At 38.5% G+C, this 22372-nt stretch overlaps 4 protein-coding genes across 5 annotated transcripts; all 4 read left to right on the forward strand.

The window, feature by feature from the left end:
- Window positions 1-727: 727 nt before the first annotated feature.
- Window positions 728-11711, forward strand: LOC141829214 (F-box protein At3g54460). 2 transcript variants are annotated; one of them, XM_074716642.1, is made up of 9 exons: window positions 728-1419; window positions 2031-4673; window positions 4751-4964; window positions 5075-5353; window positions 5427-5486; window positions 5562-5692; window positions 7559-7673; window positions 10433-10582; window positions 11406-11711. In XM_074716642.1, the coding sequence occupies exons 1-8, from the start codon at window positions 926-928 to the stop codon at window positions 10577-10579; spliced, it is 4083 nt and encodes a 1360-aa protein (XP_074572743.1). In that variant the 5' UTR covers window positions 728-925; the 3' UTR covers window positions 10580-10582; window positions 11406-11711. The 2 variants fall into 2 exon arrangements, with proteins under 2 accessions (XP_074572743.1, XP_074572735.1); XM_074716634.1 differs by lacking the exon at window positions 11406-11711 and having other exon boundaries at window positions 10433-10635.
- Window positions 11712-14466: 2755 nt separating this feature from the next.
- LOC141829238 (two-component response regulator ORR9-like) lies at window positions 14467-16433 on the forward strand. Its single transcript, XM_074716665.1, has 5 exons — window positions 14467-14733; window positions 14869-14960; window positions 15049-15126; window positions 15210-15280; window positions 15840-16433. Exons 1-5 carry the CDS (start codon window positions 14631-14633, stop codon window positions 16063-16065), a joined length of 570 nt encoding a protein of 189 aa, XP_074572766.1. The 5' UTR covers window positions 14467-14630; the 3' UTR covers window positions 16066-16433.
- A 2270-nt stretch (window positions 16434-18703) lies between these two features.
- On the forward strand, window positions 18704-19397 carry LOC141829229 (uncharacterized). Its single transcript, XM_074716653.1, has one exon. It carries the CDS (start codon window positions 18708-18710, stop codon window positions 19362-19364), a length of 657 nt encoding a protein of 218 aa, XP_074572754.1. The 5' UTR covers window positions 18704-18707; the 3' UTR covers window positions 19365-19397.
- Window positions 19398-20836: 1439 nt separating this feature from the next.
- Window positions 20837-22168, forward strand: LOC141848587 (aspartyl protease AED3). Its single transcript, XM_074736638.1, has one exon. It carries the CDS (start codon window positions 20837-20839, stop codon window positions 22166-22168), a length of 1332 nt encoding a protein of 443 aa, XP_074592739.1.
- The last annotated feature ends 204 nt before the right edge of the window (window positions 22169-22372 follow it).

A 22372-nucleotide genomic window follows, 5' to 3' on the forward strand; every position in this document is an offset into this window, starting at 1 on the left:
TCAATAGAAGCAAGGTTGCAACAATCCTATATTTTGCCCTGTACACCTGCAACCCCTCTGTAATTACTAGCTGTTATGTTAGAGGAAGTTTAATATGTTGATGCTTGCACGATGTAATGAATTCGACTACTCTGCCAGGAAAAACTGCCACATGCTGTTAGTAGTGGTAATCCATATTAATTAACATTAGTTGCCTTGATCGATTCTATTCATTTCAACGTCATCTAATTAAAGGTTTGTCTTAAGGAAACAGGAAACCCCATAGATCAGATATAACTAGCACAACAGCCAGCAAGTTTAAAACTTATACATAATTAAATAGCGTAATTAGTTCTTTAATGATAAATTTAAATTGAACAAAACTATTAAATTGGAAGGTATTGAATTTTTTTTTTGTTTATATTAGATGTTGATTTAAAAAACAACTATTACCATATTTAACTGTGTTTAGCTTGGGCTTTAATTGACTTGACATGAAATTAATTTCGTCTGACTTAGTACAAGGTAATTCCTTTTTCAAATTAATTTAAATATATTTTTTAAGTATTATTTATAAATTAAAGATTTGGAATCTTACTAATTAATTTTTTAAAATACCCTCATATTATTTTATTTCTTTTTTAGATTATTTTTTTAAAAAAATTTGAAAAAAAGAGATCATTTTATTTTTATTTTTATGGAAATCCCACTATTCGATTTGCCTGCCCGAACTCGAAGCAACGGCCCGGCTGCCCCCACCCTTCACGTAACGACTCGGGGCTTCTCCGGTCTCCCTTTCCCTTTTGCAATTGCATGCCTCCTCTCTCCTCCCCCGCGTCGATCCCATCGCCGTTTTCTTCCTCCTCCGTCACCGAGGAATTCCGAAACCTATCAATGGTTCATAGAAGCCCTTAACCTCGCCGCCTCTACGGGTTCGGGCTTCTCCATGGAGTCCGGCTACAAATTATGTGGCTTCGTCCAGGCCATCCTCTCCGCCGCTTCGCCTCTTGAATCCTTGCGCCCCGGCACCTCCTGCTCCTTCTTCGCGGACGGCTCAAATGTCGGGTTCCGCACCCTGGACGGCGGCACCCTTTTGCTTCCCATCCGCTCTCTGACTGCCGGTGAGGCCTCCGCTGCGTCTACTCCAGATAAGGTCGTGGCTGGATCTCGCGGCGGGGCCGTGACCCCATTTTTGAAGAAAAAAAAGCGGAGGATGTTCGGGTTGGTGAATGGGAGCATGAACGTGGTTCACCAGTTGCAAGCGCTCATCGCCCGCAAGTGCTTGACGGTTGGTGCCAGGGTTGTAAGTGTTTCTGCGAAAGGGGACGGGGAGGTGAGGGCAGTGGTGCTGATTGATTTATACCTGCCGATTGCAATTTGGACTGGCTGGCAGTTTCCCAAATCTGGAGCCCTAGCTGCGTGCCTGTTCAAGCATGCAAGGTATTTGAGCGTAATTTATTTTCTTTAGCTCTTCTATGCTAGTTTCTCGCTAGAAAAGCGTATTTTTACGTTTATTTATAACGCTGAAGTTGATTTCACTTTTTCATTTGCTTCGAAGTCGTGCTATCAAAGTCTTCGAACTCTTTTTTCATCTCCAAGGAAACACTTTTGCATGTTCATGTGAAAGCAATGTTATTTACTTTGTCTATGATGTCTTACTATTGAGGTGCCTTCTGTCTATTTTTGAAAAAAAGGAATACAGGTAGGAAGGACGCATCATCAGCTCAAAACTGCTAGATTTATCAGAACATTTCAAAATTGAAAAGTAAGAACAATTTTGAATTCCTCACATTTCTAAAAGCAAAGTGCTGTGAGAAAAAAACTGAAATCTAAGTATACCCTTTGGGACATCTGCTTTTCTTTTGTAAGAGACAGAACCTTAATGGTGATTTTGTACTTCCCATGTGTTAGTTCACGTACAGTTCTGTTGCATATTTCTTTTCTATACAATAAATGAATTTATTTCATAAAGTTTATTTTAGATGATATCGCTCATACAAAGACTCAGCAGCTCGGTCTTTCTAACAGTAACTAGTAATGTTCTCTTATAGTTATAATTGGGAGGCCAGAAATTCTTTAATTGCTGTCAGTTGTAATGTGGACAATGATTGCACTTTAAATGATCAGTCCATTTGGAACTGTTATGATTGTGGTATCTTGGGCTGCAAAATGCATTGTACTCTATCTGATTCTGACAATAGTAATCTATTCGATCTTCATGAGATTTTCAAGAGCTTACCTAGCATCGGAAAGGAAAGGAAGATACAATCTGGTAGAATAATACCTAATGACAAATTTGCAAGCCCAGGTATATGGGATATCACTGATGATGTTTTGACAAATGTGTTGAATAAGCTTGGGCCAAAGGATCTTGTAGTTGTTGCAGCCACTTGTCACCATCTGAGATCATTGGCAACACCTATCATTCCCTCCATGAAACTAAAGCTTTTCCCTCACCAGGAGGCAGCAGTTGAATGGATGTTAAATCGAGAGCAGAATGCTGTTGTTTTGCAACACCCTTTGTACATGGAATTTTTGACAGAGGATGGGTTTTCTCTGTACATGAATTCTGTTACAGGTGAAATATCTTCGGGAATAGCTCCTACTGTATGTGATTTTCGCGGTGGAATGTTTTGCGATGAACCTGGTTTAGGGAAGACCGTAACTGCATTATCTCTTATTCTTAAAACTCATGGAACAGTGCCTGATGCTCCTCATGGTGTAGAAGTGGTTTGGTGCATGCATAATATGGACCAAAAATGTGGTTATTATGAACTTTATGCCAATGGTTCTAATTCAGCTAATTTTCTGTCAGCGAGGACAAGATCCGTGTCACAAAGGGATGAGGCCCACTGTCTTCAGTCACAAGAGAAACATGGTTCCATTGACAACTCAAGTTGCGCACCATGTGATGGAAGTAGATCCGTGGATTTTGAATTTCCAGTACAACGTGCAGTTTCCTCTTTCTCAAAGTTGGATGAGTTATCTGGTAGCTCTAGTCTAAGCCCTCATAGATACATGCCTAGGAGAGCTAGGAGCTTGACTCATGTTAAGAGAAATCTTTTGAACACATATGGAAAGGGAATAACATGTGACAGAAGCCAAATTTGTACAGGAAACGCTGTTGACTGCAAAAGTATTTCAGATACTGTAAAAAGAAAACTTGCTAATGACAAAGAATCCGTCTTTCCTGCTAATATTAGCAATTCCTACAAAAAGCCTAGGAAGGAGATCGCTAATTCTGATTCTAGTGAGATATGGGTGCAGTGTGATGCTTGCAGAAAGTGGCGAAAGATAGCTGAGAGAAGTATACTTGATTCTACAGCAGCTTGGTTTTGCAGTATGAACAGTGATCCTATGCATCGCAGTTGTATTGCCGCAGAAGAGTCGTGGGACTCTAAAAGAAGAATAACATGTTTGCCTGGATTTTATACAAAAGGAACTGCACAGGGGAAAGAGCAAAATATCTCATTTTTCATAAGTGTGCTAAAAGAGCATTTCACATTGATTAATTCTGAAACAAATAAGGCTTTGAAGTGGTTGGCCAATCTCTCACAAAGAAAGTTAGAAGATATGGAAAAAAATGGTTTGACACGACCAATTATAATTGCACCCTGGGAAGAATGTACAAGAGAGGCTCATGGGTACCAGAAAATATTTCAAGCATTTGGTCTTGTTAGAAAGCTTGAACATGGCACAATAAAGTGGTATTATCCATTAGCACTTGATAACTTGGCCTTTGATTCTGCAGCACTCAGGATTTCTCTGACTGAACCATTCGGCCAAAGCAGGTTGTATTTGTCTAAAGCTACTTTAATTGTTGTGCCAGCAAATTTAGTGGACCACTGGATATCTCAAATTCAGAAGCATGTTTGCCCTGGTCAGCTGCGTGTCTTTGTGTGGATTGACAACAAAAAACCTTCTCCTCACAATCTTGCTTGGGATTATGACATTGTGCTAACCACCTTCAACAAGTTAAGTGCAGAATGGGGCCCTCGCAAGAGGAGTGTCCTAATGCAAATTCACTGGCTTAGGATAATGTTAGACGAAGGACATACACTGGGTTCAAGTCTCAGCTTGACAAACAAATTACAGATGGCTGTTTCTTTGACAGCATCAAGTCGATGGATTTTGACTGGTACACCAACCCCAAATACTCCTAATAGTCAAGTATCTCATCTTCAACCTATGCTCAGATTTCTTCATGATGAGGTTTATGGCCAAAATCAGGAATCATGGGAGGCTGGTATACTTAGACCCTTTGAAGTGAAGACAGAAGAAGCAAGGTTACGTCTTCTTGATTTACTTAAGAGGGTTATGATTAGTTCAAGGAAAATAGATATAAAAAATATTCCTCCTTGCATCAGAAAGATAACTTTTTTAAAGTTTACTGAAGAGCACGCAGCAAGCTACAATGAATTAGTTCTTACTGTTCGTCGAAATATATTAATGGCTGACTGGAATGATCCTTCTCATGTTGAGTCACTTTTGAACTCAAAACAATGGAAATTTCGCAGTAGAACCATTAGGAATCTCAGACTATCTTGTTGTGTGGCTGGACATATCAAGGTAACAAATGCCGGTCAAGATATACAGGAAACAATGGATATGCTGGTACAAAAAGGTCTTGATCCTCTTTCAGAAGAATATGTTTTCATAAAGAGTTCTCTTTTGAATGGTTGTAGTTGCTACAGGTAATTGGCACATATTAAATTTCCCAATGGATGGTGTCTATCTGTGTTAAGATTTCTTAATCTGTTTCTCCTTTTAGGTGCAAAGAATCGTGTAGATTACCTATTATCACTCCATGCCAGCATCTGTTATGCCTTGACTGTGTTGCTCTGGACAGTTGTAGATGCACCCTACCTGGCTGTGATAATTCTTATGAAATGCAATCTCCAGAAACATTAGCACGACCAGAAAATCCAAATCCAAAGTGGCCTGTTCCTAAGGATCTTATTGAGCTACAGCCATCATATAAACAGGCATGCCATTCTTTGTGATTATCAATGTGTTATTTTTTTATTTTGAGAATTATCAATATATTGTATCTACCATTTTTCTGGAGATTTTAATATCATGTTGTTTCCCACAGGATGACTGGGATCCAGATTGGCAATCAACGTGTAGCAGCAAGGTTGCATACTTAGTAGAGCGATTAAAGGTTCTACAAGAAACAAACAGGAAAATTGGTTACTCTGTGGAAGAAATAGATAATAGCAAGATAGAAATTTATTATTCAAAGACAAACTATAGGTTTTTAGATCTCCAGGAAGCTTGGTCCCTGCAGCATAGCAACTCTTGTAAGATACTGACTGAGAAAGTGATTGTTTTTTCTCAATTTCTTGAGCACATAAATGTTATTGAACAGCAGGTACCTATGATTATAAGATTTGTTTATCTGCCTAACCTGCGGTAAAGGGTTATTGATCTCTTCTACATTTTAGTTGACAGTTGCAGGAATTTCTTTTGCTAGAATGTACAGTCCAATGCATTCCAGCAACAAGGTCTGAAAAGGTTAACAAATTACAAAGCCAAATTCTTCCTGTGGGGTTCTCACTGAACTTATTTTTTTCTTGTAGATGAAGTCATTGATGACTTTTCAGCTTGACCCCAATTGCATGGTTTTGCTAATGGATGGAAGTGCAGCCTTGGGTCTAGATTTGAGCTTCGTGACAAATGTATTTTTGATGGAGCCTATATGGGATAGAAGGTATATTCTATTTTGTTGTATGCACATTTTTTTTCTTACTAGTGATATAGCCTTGCATAAGCTCAATTGAGGGACAAGATTCATATAGCTCAATGGATGAGGATGGTGCTGGTTCAATTGATAAAATTTTCAGCTGTACCATCAATAACCAAACCATGGTTTAAATAGTTCCTGGTACTTGATGAGTTATATATGTTGCCCCCAATGAGACCCTACAATTAAGTTTTCATTTTAAAAAATCATTAACATTTTGTTGCACTCTTTAGGAACCAGACCATGGTTCAAATAGTCCTGAAAAACTAAATCATGACCAGTGGATCATAGGGGTTGCAATTTGGGTTGGGTGGTCATAAATAGGTTGTGTCTTGTTGACTTGCAGTCCATTTAATTTTAATCTGAATTCAATCCCTTTAAAAATCATAATCTATGACCTATACATGACCCACTTATAAATGGGTAATAATGTATTATCCGTATGCAATCCATATATAAATGGGTTCACCTCTTTATGATTGTTTATGTCCGTTAAATTAAACAAATTAGATGGATCATATATATGTTATGTGACAAAACAGATCAAATGGCACAACCCATTTAACAAATTCAAACAAATATTAAATGCACACAATACCAATTATTTTTAATTATATAAAAACCAAATATATGATATAATATATATGCTTTTATACTATATATTTATAACATATTTATTAGATTATGAAATAACTAATTATATATTTTTGTATTTATAAACGGGTCATAAACAGCTTAACCTGTTTATGATCCAACCTGACCCAGTTATTTGTGGGGTCATAAACTTGTCAACCCATTTATGATTCAAACTTATTTACCTCAAACTCCAAACTGCATCTGGTCGTGTCAACTTTTGCCTTCCAACTGGATTGCAGGGTAGATCAGGATGTTTAACTTTGCTACTCTTAATAGATCATATACATTTTCTTAATGTTTTAATAGTTATTAATTAATCTATCAAATTTATAAAATGTTTTCCCTCTATCCTAAAATTGTTTGGACTCAAATGAGATAGAATTAATAGGATACTCATTTCTAGAAATATTTACATGTAGAATGATTAAAAGCATAGAGTATTTTCAGTATATTCAAGTTTTAGGAATAATTTACTTAAAAAATAAAATTCAGAATAAGATTCTCTCTACAATGTACAATTTAATAATGTAAATAATTAAGTTATCTGGAATAAATTTAACAAAATAGTTAAACAATCATAACTATACGTGCAATTAAATCAAAATAAATAAATATAAAAATATTTTTGTCAATTTAAGATAAAGAGGAAATCAAACAGATGGTCAAAACATTGACACATAGGAATAAATATGAGCATTCAGAAAAATTAATATGAAGAGAGTTATATGAATAAATGAGAATAAGAATAACAATGTTTTAGAAGGTTTCAGTAGTTTGCAATCATGCTGACACACAACAACCATTAATTGGACCATAAAGACACATGTTTCTAAGTGGCCATTAATTTTTAAGCTTAATACCAAATTGTTCAGATTGTTTAATATATAAAATAGATGAGTGCTTACCACTTGATCATATAAGTATAACTAACTAATAATTATCCTTTGTTGATCATGCTATATTTTTGGATCTTTGTTTGGATTCAGTTATGCACTTCTTTTTTTTATTATTTATTATTTATGTTTTCTCTCAGAAAGATAGCATTTCAGACCTTAAAAAAAGTGGTAATCCATCTTAATCTTCTCTTTTCTTTTTATTTCTCTTTTCATTACCTTACTATTGCATGTATTTCTCTATTGTTGTTTCTAAAGAAAAATTGGCTATGGCTTATGCAATACTTTTTGCAACATATAACAGCATGGAAGAACAAGTCATTAGTCGTGCCCATCGCATGGGTGCTACTCGCCCAATTAGTGTAGAAACATTGGCAATGCATGGCACCATTGAAGAACAAATGGTCAAATTTTTGCAGGTATTTATACTCTCCTTTCTGCAGTCTGTTTAGTCCATTCAATTGGTTTTTTAAAAATCATGTTAGATTTAGTGGTACATTCAAACTGTGGTTATTGCTGAACATTAAGCTACTCATGTTCTCGAAAAATGAAGAGCAGTATATATCAATTTCAACACTAAAGCTAAGAAGTTTTATTTGAGAAACACATAATGCAAATCAATATACTATATATCATCCTTAAAAAGCATATCCTATGGCTTATGATGCTAGTTCTGTTTTAAAAACTGCCATATTGAGGAAAACTTAAGTAGAATTTCAGTCACTATTTTGTTAGATCTATCTTTGGCCATGTTGAGGAATGTCAGTAGAGGATAACACAACAGGAGAAGGTACAGAAGAACCAACAGTCTCCTTCACTAATTTCTTGACAGCAACATTTCCACGACTAGAGGCCTTCTTATCACCGTGTTTGAATTTATCAGGTTTCTTCTCTGGATATATCTCCCAGCAAAAAATTGAATCATGATTAGTCCTCCTGCAGTGTCGACAAAATTTATCGCCTTTTCCTTTAGTTCCCCTAAACTTGGACATGTTTGCAGAACTGACAAGAACAGAAATCTCCCCAAATACTATAAGTTTCTCCAAAAAAAAAAAAAATGTCTGTCAAAAATTTTTTTCTCAAAAGTTTTTTTTTTTTTTTTTTTTAACTGGTGCAGCCTAGGGCTGCACTAGATTCAGCCCAAGAGAGGAAAAAAAAAACACGCTTTGGGAACAGAGGGAGAGCAGATTTCAACAGGCTCTCCGTTTAGAAAAGAGGAAGGGAAAGAGGAAGAACAAGCTTTCCTTTTCCACCTTCTCCCTGCTTATCTCACAGTTTTCACAGCAACCGGCAGTGGGTCATAGGAGAAAACGAATATGTTTTCTTCTTCTTCTTTTGTGGCAATGAACACGTGGAGAAGAAACTCGGCAGCGCTGCTCTTTCTGGCCGGGAAGAAGCTGAGCAGTGCCCCTTCTTTGAAAGGTAAAGAATCCGAGCAGTACTCCTCTCCGGCAAGGAAAGAAGTCAAGCAGCGTCTCTCTCTGGCAAGGAAGAAACCGAACAGAGTGCCTCTCTTCGGCAAGGAAGAAGTCGAGCAGAGTGCTTCTCCGTCAAGGAAGAAAACTCGAGCAGCACTCCACTATGGCAGGAAGAAACCGAGCAGAGATCTTCTCCGGCAGGGAAGAAAAAACTGAGTAGGATCTTCTTCTCTCTATACCCACCGTGCCGCCCCTACCTCTGCTTCGTGAGATCGCCGCTGGCGTGTGTGTAATCCGGCGGGCGAAGGGCTGATGGCGTGGAGGCACGGGCAGCAGCAGGCTCGCGAAAAACTTACGGCGCGAAGCTTGCGTTCTTCGCACGAGTGCTGCCGGCTCTGCGTGGGAGAAGAGATAAGGCGTCCCACGGTTGGGGAGAAGAGACAAAGAGCAGAGGGTCGGCGTCGCGCGTGCAAAGGAAGAAGCGAAGAGGCAGAGCAGAGGGTCGCGCGTGCAGCGGAAGAAGCGAAGAGGCGCGGCAAGCAGAGGAGGTCGACGAGCAGAGAGGAGGCGCGGCGGAAAAATTAGGGTTTAGATAATTTGCTCTGATACCATGTTGAATTATCTATATCATAAAAAAGCATACATAGATAGGGTTTATATAGCTATGTTAACCCTAATAACATAAAAAGAAAAGACCTATCTATCCTTGCTTCTCACAACAATATGATTGAATAAATTTACCTTGCTATATTCACGTGCATCCATCACCATTTATGATGATGAGATAATCCTTATAAAAACGTTGATATAGTTAGGTTGTTGCTTGTAATGATAAATCTTCCTTCAATGTTTAGATTGAATTCATTCGTCTTCTTCAGTGATTCTTTGTTGATAATTAGTTGGATAATTTTTGGGTGGTCAGGTCATTGAGGATTTGCTCCTTTGTGCAGGCGAGCTAGAAGCATGCATTCAGATAATCTACTGCTGTATCAATAAATAATGGATGTGAAATTGTAGCATAATACATGCTGGTCCAATTTGTTATGTATGCATGGTTCGTGATACCTGTTCAATCAGTTAAAAACCTACATTTCCATTTGCTAATATCTTCTTTCTCTCTCTCTCTCTCTCTCTCTCTTATCCATCCGTCTTGTTGTTCTCTTTATTTTCATCTTTTCTTGCTTTTTGTATTTTTCTTCTCATCCTTTCTTTTCTTCCTAGATTATCCTCCTCTTCTTTGGTGCACCTAGTACCCCCTTACCAACACAAGGTGTTCTAAGAGCCGTCAGCTATTATTGCCATGACCAAGTTCAGTTAATTAATTTAGTTATTTTCTGATAATATGGTGCAAGTTTTCATTGGAATGTTGGACCCTGATACCAATTGGACGATTTGATGGACGTGGAATAAAGTGGTCTTCCATTTTTTAAGGCACTAGGTAGTTGTAGCAATTGACATCATAGTTGATCCCTCCATCATATTTTTATTAACTTTGTGGTGACAATCTATTAGGGTACTGAAAAGATTTATCCTCTTTCATCCACATCATTCTTTTAAATAATAAAACAATCTTTTACCTTGCCTAAGTCAAAAAAATGCTTCAAAAGACCTTTAGTAGGTGTAGATGTCAAGTGAATTATTATTTATTTAATGTATCATAACTGCATTTCTCCTAATTTTGAGTTAAAATGTTTTACGAGTTTAATATTTTAGATTAAATCTAATGTACCAATAAGCACTAACTTCACCTGTTTTTGCAGGATTTCAGTGCTTGTGGAAGAACACTAAAGCAAGAAGTTGGAAAAGATGAATATGAAGGGACTAGAGCCCATCGTACAGTCCATGATTTTGCTGAAAGCAATTATTTAGCCCAATTAAGCTTTGTGCATACAAATGTAAAGGCATAAAAGGTATTGTATCCATCACTTATTAACTTCTGAATTATCAATTAGTATTTGTAAGATCTTGCATATCATATGACATTGTCTTCTTTTTTTTTTACTATGCTAACAAATATCCTGAATTGTTTATGGGAAGCTGGCATATGTTTGTTACGTATCAACACTTGATCCTCCAGAGAAATTGCAAGACCCTGTTGAGGGAAGAGGGGAAAACAGAGGAGAGAGAAAATAGCAAGAACTTTTAGAAGGAAATAATTGTAACAATTCCCACATAATATAGATTTAATTTATAGGCCTATGTGTAGACTTGAGACAAGAAAAAACATTGGAGACATGGGGATGATAATGATCATGGTATCCTTTACAAGAAATAATATGCCCTAACTAGATTAAATAAAATAAAAACGACAATGACCTTTGCATCCTCCTAGTTGGCAATTGAGATTAAAATATAGAATGTGAGTCAAATTGACGTTCCATGATTTAGGGTGTGAATTGTGATTATGAAATCATATAAAGAAAAGTAACAACAGGTTAAGTGGTAATCGACCATATATATACAAACAAGAATCATTGATCTTTGGATGATTTCAAGTTTTCATTTTCAACTCTCAAATTATAGTTCCAACTGATCTCGTATGGTCCCTCTATGATTTCATGTTGCTAAACAATTCCTAGTAGTGAAAGAGATGTGGAAATATTTACATTATTTAACTAAATGCCATTACAAATATGTTTTGCTAATATATTTCAATTCCGCCTAAGTATATTATATAATCATATATATGAAACCAGGTGCTGATCCTAAGCACTTTTTAGTTTTGTTTAACAGAATCTCCTTCCAATTTTATACTCTTCTAAGATGAAATCAAAATTAGAAACCATGAACACTATGACTGCAAGATGATTGGACATGAAGTAAAGTGAGAAAGAAAAAACTCAAGCTACCCTTTTGTTGAAAGATTTCCTTTTAATCATCTCCAAATGGATGCAACTCCTAAAATGGAGATTGTGTTTCTTGTTATTGCAACGTGAGTATCAAATTACTGGCTACTCAGGTCACAGAATTGTACATGTCAAATGATCATTGCATAGCATGTGATGCATGTGAGAGGTTAACATGATGAAATAACGCAGCTACGACATGTTATACTATGTTCTTTCATAGATAAACTGTATAATCCATCCTGCAACAACAAAACAAGGATGTGTGTGTCATGGATTTGATCTTGATCAACAGTAGCCACATGACTAAAAGGTGCTAACTATCTTAGTAGGTGAGAACCTGAAAGTTGTTGTAAATGCTAAAGTTTGAAATGTTATCATCTAATAATTTATACATAATAAGTCGCAATAACTGCACCTGAAAAAGTTCAGTAGCCACTAATACTAAAAACTTCTGATATCGTATCTGAGACCTCCAAAGATTTCTAAATTGCACTGGACAAACCTAAATTAATCTTAGTTGGTCGAAAGAATTCTTTTTTTTCTTCTGATATGCTATTTTAGATCTGTTTTTTTTTCTTGTGAATTGAACTGGAATAATGTGAGCTATCCCCACTAGAATAACTACGATGTTTAATATGTTATCTTTGTTGAACCACAAATGTGGACTGGATGGATAATATTACATTAATATATTATTCCTTGAGGGTACTGATGCTTATTTAATGATTATTATTATTGACTATCACTAAGTGGTGCTGAGTAAAATTTTGAAATCATTCCTGGTGTAGTATTACAACTTTGAGTATAAGATTAGCACGCTTACCTCATTCATAATACAAGTGCCATAAATCTTCTTTAAATACAAATAAATAAATTGAACAAAAAATTCCACGGTCTACTTTTCTGGTTTATGAAGTTTCTGCAGGAATATCAAGGACATTTATTTTTGTCAACTCAGAACCATGTATGCGTATGCAAGTTTTCAGTAAATCCGATTTGAGAAAGCAGTGTTCTATGAAACTTTTATTTGACAATTTCTGATCTGACTTCTGATTTAAAGAAAAAATGCAACTGCTTAGACTACAAACATTTTCTATACTGGAAATTGTAAAAGATCATATTATGACAAGATTTGGTGCTCATATACTTTGAAATTCAGTGTTGGAAGTGGTCACTACGTGCCTCCTTTTCATTATTGTCTGACATTTTTAACATCTACGGGAGATGAATCGTTCAAGTTGTGTTGGCTGACCACTGGCTCCCTCTCATATATGATCAGCAGATTTTACAGGAAGTTTCATCTACACATTTATATGCATCGAGAAGTAAGTGTCTATGTAGCTTTCGTTGGAACTGACGAGGCATCTCTGGTTATGTGAAGAAAAACACTCATTCTTTATAGGGTTGAGTATTCGGTTAACACCGAATTGAATCGAAAAACTAAATAAATCAATTTTTTTTTAACCAATCGTACTAATCAAATTTTTCAATAAAAATTAAACAAATCGAATCGATATTTTATCGGTTAATTTGATTTTAACCGAATTAATCAAATTAATCAAATTTTTTTAAATATTATGAAATTTTTACTAATTAATTAGAAATTTATAAATTTATTTATTTAAAATTTATAAATTATTTTTTTAATTTGAATAATTTGATTTATTTGATTTTAATCGAATAATAAATTTTAAAATCGAAATTGAACTGAATTAATTAAATTTTTTTAAAAAAAATAATTAAAATTTTGAAATAATTAAATAAAATCAAATCGAATTAAAAATTAATTTGATCGATTTATATGATTTAATCAAATTTTTGCTGACAAGGCATCTCTGGTTATTTATTCTTTATATTGCCATTGAGTGCAACTAAAGCTCAATAAAATGGTAGGTTCTACATGGTTCGGTGCTTCATCAGAACTTCACAGAAAATTTTCTTTTAAGAAACGCGATTATAAGCCAGCAAATCATTGAGAAATAAAGTGCCTTCGAACTATATAAAAGGTTATATAGCAAAGTTTGCTGCTATCGTGAATTGCAACTATCAATACTGTAACCATTTAGTAGTCGATAGAGAAGGAACAAGTGATTCACCTTAGTTGGTTTTTCTAGCACAAGAAATGGTACTACTCACTCCATTTTGTCCTTCAGATCCACGAGTTACATTCTTCATACCCCTCACCTCACAGCAGAAAACTGGACCAGCCTAATCTTGTTTGCTAGTCACGGGAAAATGAAAGGATAGTGATACCAAGAATTAAATTTATACCCATCCACCTCCCTTCCCCAACTTAATTGTTCAATCAGCAAAACAGTATCCCTGAGGAATTAATTTACACCGACCGGAATTGATTGAAACCTCATAAACTGATCCAGCCAAACCTCACGATCGAGTCGTGAGGAATATTAAGTCTTTAAGAACTCTCACTGTGAATGGAGGTAGACATGGTGGTGGTGCTTGTGATTTATTTAACCATTTTTAGAAAAATAGTTGTCTGATTAGTCTACCAAACGAGAAGGATAAACAAGCAGATTGGAAAAAGATACATGGAGACAGGAGGAAGAGGAGTCGAGGAGGCAAATCTAGAGGGGATCACATGGAATTGCCTTGCGGGGTAGGAGAGGATACAGCAAAGACCACAAGAACTCTGCAAATATAAGCCAAGGATGACGTCACCGAATCTTGTGCGAGGATTGGGTGGTCCACCACCTGCGCCTGCCTTCCTCCGTCGCACGCATCTTGAAGCAGTCGGGTGGAGGGGATGGGCTCACGACGGTGTGGCTGAGTTGGTCCGGAGGGACAAGCGAGGAGATGGCTTATAAATAAAACAAGAGATCAAAGGAAGCCATGAAGAGAGGAGGTGGTGGCTTTGCTTGGTATCCAATTCAAAGATAGAGTGAAGATTTGGGGGTGAAATCTGATGGCTAATTCATATATAGCATTTGATTTCCTCGCTGGATGTTGATAAAAAAAAAACAAGGCAAGGTGGAGAAGGAGAACCTTCATCGCCTCTTCCTCCTCATCTTCTCTGCCATTTGATTCCTCTCTTGGGCATCACTTGATAAAAGAAAGAAAGAAAGCAAGCAAGAAAGCAAGCCAAGAAAATATGGGTGTTGATAGAGAGGCACAGTTTCATGTGTTGGCTGTAGATGACAGTCTCATTGACAGGAAGCTCCTTGAGAGGCTCCTCACGACCTCATCCTACCAAGGTACTTCCATTGATAAGGACAATTGTCACTTATTTGGTTTAATTTCTCTCTCTCTCTCTCTCTCTCTCTCTCTCTCTCTCTCTCTCTCTCTCTCTCTCTCTCTCTAATTAACAAGCAGTTTCTTTGATGCTTCAGTTACCACAGTGGATTCCGTGAGCAAGGCTCTTGAATTGTTGGGACTGAGAGAGGAACCAGGTGTCTCATCACTTGATTCACCAGATAATAATGTAATCAACTGATCAATTAATTTTGCAACATGGATTCCTGAAGATATGAGTTTCTGACGAAACATTTGATGGTAATTTTGATTCACAGGAGATTGAGGTGAACTTGATCATAACAGATTACTGCATGCCTGGAATGACAGGGTATGATCTTCTCAAGAGAATTAAGGTAGTTTTGGCTCTTGTTTCCTTACCTTCACTCTAATTTGTTTCAGGATTTCATGTCTGTTTAATTTGTTTTACCCGTCTCAGGGTTCGTCGTCTTTGAAGGACATTCCAGTTGTGATCATGTCCTCGGAGAACGTGCCTTCAAGGATCAATAGGTAAGCAAGATTAATATCAAACAGTTATCAGAGAAATAGTTAGTAAAGTGCATTGCTTTTTTAATTATATTCTAGCGCCAGATTTTGTTTTGACAACTTTATGATTGTGAGGGAACTTTAATAAAAGTTAAAGTATGAAAAAGGATGAGCCATAGTTCTAGATCTTCTTTAAGGTTTGGTGCATGGGAAGTAATATATGATGATCTAGGAATTCTTTTATCAAAAGATACTTTCTTATAAATGGAATTCTCTAAAAAAATGAATTATAATCAATTTGTCTCTTGGCAATAGGTGGAATTATTATTATTATTATTATTATTATTATTATTATTATTTGAGCGGAAAGGATTCAGTCTATCAACTATATATCAATTGGTCCTTCATTCTCATACATAAATGTCTCCTTGGAGTCATCTATCATGGGGTCATACCTTGTTAGGAATCAAGAATAAAGTGAATTCCAGTGCCTTGTTTTTGTTAGATTTGCTCAATATTCTCCTTTAGATTTGATATCGCATTTGACATTGAAATTAATGATGCACTGATATTTGGCATGCAGATGCCTGGAAGGTGGAGCAGAAGAGTTCTTTCTCAAGCCCATGCAGCTCTCAGACATGACAAGGCTCAGACCTTACATGCAAAAAGGAAAACTGAAAGAGCAACAGCAATCACAACAAGAGGAAAAAAACAGCAGCAATAGCAGCAACGACAATGTCAGTCATAAAAGAAAAGCCATGGATGATGAACTTTTGCCTGAGAAAACAAGGTCAAGATTGTCCAGCTAGTAGCAGCTCGGCCTATGCATGAAATGAATCGAAGAGAGCTAGCTAGTTGCTTAATTAAACCATTTTTTACTTCTTTCTTCTCCTGTAATTCAAACACATACATGCACCTTAATTATATTCTAGCTTCCTCACAAAACCATTAATTGATGTTCGAGACATAGTGATTGATAGGAAGGTTTATTTAGGGATGGAAAGAAGATGATGAGAAAAGTTGTAGACATGTGTCATTATTGTGTTCCTCGAGCTTCCAGAGAATCAATTTATTGTCGTGCATTGTGGGAAGCTTTTCAGTGACTCACTGAACCCTTGTTTTTAACGAGTCAGGGACCACAGCATATATCCGATCCAGGGTTTGACAAAGTAGAAGAATAGACCATACGTATTATCTTAAACGTGCTCATAATATTAATTCATTCATTGAATATGAGTAAGTGCTGACATTTTCTTGCTTGTAATTTAGCGGACTTAACGACAAATTCGATATTCTAACTCGCGCGTAGGGTCGCATAGGCCGATTATATATGCGGTTTGTGGTTTGAATGCGTGGTAAATGATAAAGAATTAATTTAAACGAACCAAGTGGATAAAGATCCCAGTAGTTCATCTAGATTGTAGAACACATGATAAAAATTAATAATACATGAGAGAAGATGCATGTGTGGAGATAAAGTAAGAATCCATCGTAGCGGGCCTTGACTCGGTCAACATAAAATCCAAGTAGCAAAGTTAGTATTCATGACTTCTTAATTAACTTCCTGAGTCGAATAGTCTTGTTGAATATTCCGACTCCCGATCTGCTGACCCATTGTATATCGAAGTCATCCTAATTATTACAAGTCATTTCAAGTTCTGACCGACCGATCGAGTTGCGACCGAAATCACCGGATTAAGAGTTATACCCGGTGATTTCAAATACTTTATTATAAAATATATATATATATTAATTAAAAATAAATAAAAATGAATTTAAAAAAAACAAAAAAAAAAACCTGGTTCAATTAAACAGATTTTTTTTTTTAAATGAGAATGTGACGTGGACATGGGACCCACAAATATTTGATTGAAATATTTTGTACCATTGTGGATGCCCTTAACCTGGTTCAATTAAACATAGGAGACAGAGGCCATGATTCCCGCTCGCCCACTATCTCTTCCTCACCTCTACAAGGCAAATAGAGTCATGATCCTCAATCATTTATTATCTCTTTTCCACCTCTCTATGATCTCTACAAGTGTCGTCACACTTATAAAAAGTGCAGATATATATCCCGTGCAAGGGGAAACTTTCTAACTCAATCTCTCATATATATATTACTTTGCCGAAACACCACGATGACTTAAATATCAAAGTGATTTCATCGGGGAAACTACCGACGAACCTTTTGATGTTTGTTATTTTCTTCACAGATTCGACTCTGTCATGAGAAGACCAACTAGCCAAAAAAACATAGACGTCATTATATTAAAGTGGGAGCTTAATTTGTTTTGCTTAATCCATTGCCTACGCGCGCGCGCGAGGAGTAAACCGCATAGTAATGGATCAGTTTGCATATATATATAAAGCTGCATGCATACCGATGGATTGGATTTTGTCTTTCTTGGTCGAGGATAGATTGGGATTTTATGGAAATAGGAGTGCCTCCATAGGATTGTTTCTCGCTCATTTCTTCATGTTCTTAGCATTTGTGAAAAAGAAATGTTAAAAAATATGGATTCCTTTTTTATAGATATTTGCTCTAACTAATTAATGTGTGCAATGACGTGCCTGTTTGGTAACTCGTAGCAAGATAATGAAAGCATCTTAAACGTGTTAAATACGTGCAACATGTTAAATCTGTGTGTACGTTAAACGTGGTTGGTAACTCTTTGGCAATTTCCCATATATAGATTTCTTAATCTGATTTTTGAAGTTTCTAATTTTTTTAATTAGCTCTTAATTAAGCTTTATAAGTATCTCCATCTCATCCAAAACAATTCAAGTTTTACTTATTAAACTCCAAGGGCCAAACTGTCAACCACTTTTAAGGATGAACCATGAGCAAAACCAAACAAGAAAATAAAGGATCTGCACTGCACATTGGAAAGTTTCACTGCATCAATGAATTTATTTTGCCTTAATTTTTTTTTTCTTTCCCTTTCTTGCAGATTTTCATAATATTTTTCAAGCATACAATTTCTGCACGTTTGACTTTTATTAACGTGCATGCATCATGCATGTGTGGTTCTGCCAACTGTTGAACATCAAATTTAGTATTGATCGGGTCATCCTTTGCTGCACACCAATCAATCAGCAAAAACAAAGAAAGACCACTAATTGAGTAGCAAATTGAAATATCTTTGCCGCCGTGGCCATCCACAATCCACATGATTAATTAAGGTAGAAAGTCTACGACATTTCTCCATGGTATCTATCTCATAAGTTGATTGAAACTTAAATTTATACCTTTCTGGATATTTGTACGTAGATAGATACGTATCTTGTAACACGTTGCCTAACCGGCTGCACTTTGACCATGCGCACACATTAAAAGTTGGTCAAAGTCAAACCATCACCCACCCGTATAAATATAATTATATCATTGCCTTTTATCCGATCGTACTGATCTTCCTCTCTTCTTCTCTTTGTGAACTTCTTGATCAACATGGGAAACGCTTTCTGGCCATGCCTCAAGGCTGCCGCTCCTGCCATCGAACTCATCTTCTGGGGCGGCGCCACTGAGCGGATCACGCTCTCTCGCCGCGCGAACCCACTCCTCGCCGGCGAGATCATGTTCCGCTTCCCCGACCAGGTCGTCGTCTGCCACGCCGACTCCTTCTTCATCGGGCGCCCCATGCCTGCTCTCTCCGTCGGCAACCAACTCCTCCCCGGCCACACCTATTTCATCCTCCCCGTCGACCGGCTCCCGGACTTGCACGACCCCCTCACAGCCGCGTCGCTGACTTCTCTCTCCGCCTCCCGAAATACCCCTCGGGTCGCCGGCGGGGGGCGATCTCCGTTCGAGTATGTGAGGGGAGCCGACGGGAGGGCGGCCATCAAGGTACATCCGGAGTTCGTGACCAAGCTGATATCCGTCTGCGATGCGGAGGAGAGCTGCGCTTTGTGCAGTACGCCGGAGCTGAAAAAGCACTACGAGCAGCTGGTGGGGTCGAAGGATCGCCGGCCGTGGTCGCCAAAGTTGGAAAGCATAGAGGAGAAGGAGAAGGAGAAGAGGTGGCTGTTGCACTCAACAAGCAAGTTATTAATGTCGCCAGCTAAGTTAATTAGCGTTGGAGTTGATTACGTAGAAAAAGCAACATAATTAATGTGTGCTTTAAAATCAAAATTAGTTGGATTTAGATTAACTATTAAATTAATTATCGTCTCAACACAAAATAATTTCAAGGATCACGGATGTATTTTGCGAATGGAATACATGCATTGATGATAAAACACCAATCGTATCGATCTAATAGACTCTTTGTTAATTATTGTATTGTTAATTAATTTTCATTGTACTTGAAATTCATTTCAGTGTGATTTAATTGAAAAAAAATTACTTTATAATGGATCATACAACATTGTTAACTTCAGGGATCAATGCGTTATCGTTTTGAATCTTCCATGAAGTTAATGGTTTTAGATGGATGAAGTTTATAATATGTATTTGTTTATAAATAATGCTAATGGTTTCATAGATTGAACTGCCAACATAACAATTTGAGGAGGGACTATGCATGGAAACCAAAGTAAAATGTATGATAATTAAAAAGTTAAATTTCTCTATTTTTAAGACACACCTCTTTTATCTCCATAGTCTATGCCTTGGCTGTTTGTGACAAATTGAGATGAGTATTGATTTTAGAGATGAAAGTGAAGTGTTTAGGGGTCAAGTTTTCGATCATGTAATAAAGTTTCTCACACCTTATTTTTTTCTATAATCTTAAATAAAAGTATCCCATCTATCAATCATCTTAGTTAAACAAACAAACTTAATGATATTAAAGAAGAAAAGAGGCTTTTAACATCGATCCATGGTTCTAGGTGTTCTCCACCTATTTAAGTTAGTAATTTCCCAAGGCCATGTTCTATTCAACTAAAATGTTGTAGCTCAAGAGCCCGATCTGGCATTTGCCCAATTATTTTGATAGTTCATCTTAATTTCATATATACTCGAAAGCAATCATCTGGATGTCTTTGCTCATAAGCATGCATGTTGAGGGCGATTAATTAATTTGGATAGTGTTTATCTTCTTAATTACACTTAACAAACCTTAACGATCACTCGTTACTTCTGAATTAAACAAGTCCAAGACATGCAAATTGCAAGGACAAATTAAGGGTTGGTTAATTATTAACTTAACTGGAACATGAGGAGGCCACTCTACTTATCTATTCTATAGCTACTAATTAAATTCTACAAACATTGGAAGAATAATAGTATCGATTAGAGAAGAATATGAACAATAGAAACACTACAATCAGAATAAATTAGGAATCACATGAAGCCCACCACAGTTACTCACGCAAGCTCTCAAACAAGATCCATGAATATAAACTTCCAACGACAAGACAAAACTCCATTGATGCATGTACTACCAGATAGCTGAGTCCATGACTTGCTCAGCGGATCATGACAACACTGCCAATGCTCACGGGACTCACCGTAATCAAATCCCTTCAATAATGCTCTGAGCGATCTCATCCTCCTCCGATTTAAATCCAGATCCTACAGCTCGCTTTCCTCCCACCAAACAACAAGCTAGTAGCTCGTTGGAAACGAAGCCGACAGCCATGGCTTGCCTTCTTCTTCTACTACTGAGCATCTCTCACGCTGCCATGGCAGCGGCCGCAGGCGCCGGCGCCTCCCGCTGCCACATTCCGAAGGACGATGGTTCCACCCTCCGCGTCCTCCACGCCTTCGGCCCGTGCTCGCCGCTCGGCCAATACGCCTCGTGGGAGGACAGAGTGGCGGACCTCGTGGCCCGCGACGAGTCACGCCTTGCCTACCTGTCCTCCCTGGCCGTCGCCGCCACCGGAAGCGCGTCCGTGCCCGTCGCGTCAGGCCGGCAGCTCCTCCAGATTCCCAACTACGTCATCCGCGCCTCCGTGGGCTCCCCGGCTCAGCCCTTGCTCGTTGCACTCGACACCAGCAGCGACGCAGCCTGGGTCCCCTGCTTCGGTTGCGCGGGATGCACCTCTGCGACTCCAGCCTTCGAACCAGCTCGCTCCGCCACTTACCTCCCGGTCCGCTGCGGCTCCCCGCAGTGCACTCAGGTGCCCAACCCCACTTGCCCCGCAGGCGCGACCGCCTGCTCCTTTAATCTCACCTACGGAGGGTCCTCTGTTCAGGCGGCGCTCGCGCAGGACGTGCTCGCTCTAGCATCCAACGTCGTTTCTGTGTATACATTCGGGTGCCTGCAGAAGGTCACCGGAAGTTCCATGCCACCGCAGGGCTTGCTCGGCCTCGGACGCGGCCCGCTCTCCTTCCTCTCCCAAACCAGGGATCTCTTTAGCTCTACCTTCTCCTACTGCCTCCCAAGCTTCAAGTCGCTCAACTTCACTGGATCGCTGAAGCTTGGCCCAGCGGGTCAGCCGCGGGTTATCAAGACTACGCCGCTGCTCTCCAACCCCCGCCGCTCGTCCCTCTACTACGTCAACATGACCGGGATCATGGTGGGGCGCAAAGTGCTCGACGTACCGGCTGCGGCGCTCGCATTCGACCCCGCCACCGGGGCGGGCACTGTGGTAGACTCCGGAACCATGTTCACGCGGCTGGTGGCGCCGGCGTACATGGTCTTGCGGGAGGAGTTCCGACGCCGGATGCGGGCGGTGGGTCCGGTGACGTCTCTGGGGGGATTCGACACGTGCTACAGCGGCAGTGCGGTGACGCCCCCGTCCGTGACGTTCATGTTCACGGGGATGAACGTGACGCTGCCGCCTGAGAACGTGATGATCCACAGCACCGCCGGGTCGACCGCGTGCCTGGCGATGGCGGCGGCGCCAGACAACGTGAACTCGGTGCTCAACGTGTTCGCCAACATGCAGCAGCAGAACCACCGAGTGCTCTTCGATGTGCCGAATTCTAAGATTGGATTCGCCCGTGAGCCCTGCACATCTGCCTGAGTCACCTACTGTGCGAGCATTAATTGAGCTGTATGTGTTCTTTTGGATCGTTTCGTTTAATTTGGAACCAAATTCCATTGTTGCAGGGCAGTTGTGTTGGCTTGTAGTTCTGATGTTTGAAGTAATTGACTTGAGCCAGATTTGGAAGTGAACCGGGCTTTCCCTGGATTCTATTTTGTTGAACCATTCAAAATTTCTAATAAC

The sequence above is a fragment of the Curcuma longa genome, chromosome 1 (assembly GCF_044706935.1).
Source record: "Curcuma longa cultivar G26 ecotype Majalengka, Jawa Barat chromosome 1, ITB_CL_G26_1.1, whole genome shotgun sequence".
In the NCBI taxonomy this organism is placed as follows: domain Eukaryota; kingdom Viridiplantae; phylum Streptophyta; class Magnoliopsida; order Zingiberales; family Zingiberaceae; genus Curcuma; species Curcuma longa.

Bases quoted from the DNA above. Each gene is read 5' to 3' on its own strand.
- LOC141829229 (XM_074716653.1), top strand. From the start codon at position 18,708: ATGGGAAACGCTTTCTGGCCATGCCTCAAGGCTGCCGCTCCTGCCATC.
- LOC141848587 (XM_074736638.1), top strand. From the start codon at position 20,837: ATGGCTTGCCTTCTTCTTCTACTACTGAGCATCTCTCACGCTGCCATG.
- LOC141829214 (XM_074716642.1), top strand. From the start codon at position 926: ATGGAGTCCGGCTACAAATTATGTGGCTTCGTCCAGGCCATCCTCTCC. The intron at 4,674-4,750 runs GTAATTGGCACA...TTCTCCTTTTAG, and splicing joins AATGGTTGTAGTTGCTACAG to GTGCAAAGAATCGTGTAGAT. The intron at 4,965-5,074 runs GCATGCCATTCT...TGTTTCCCACAG, and splicing joins TACAGCCATCATATAAACAG to GATGACTGGGATCCAGATTG.
- LOC141829238 (XM_074716665.1), top strand. From the start codon at position 14,631: ATGGGTGTTGATAGAGAGGCACAGTTTCATGTGTTGGCTGTAGATGAC. The intron at 14,734-14,868 runs GTACTTCCATTG...TTGATGCTTCAG, and splicing joins CACGACCTCATCCTACCAAG to TTACCACAGTGGATTCCGTG. The intron at 15,127-15,209 runs GTAGTTTTGGCT...TACCCGTCTCAG, and splicing joins ATCTTCTCAAGAGAATTAAG to GGTTCGTCGTCTTTGAAGGA.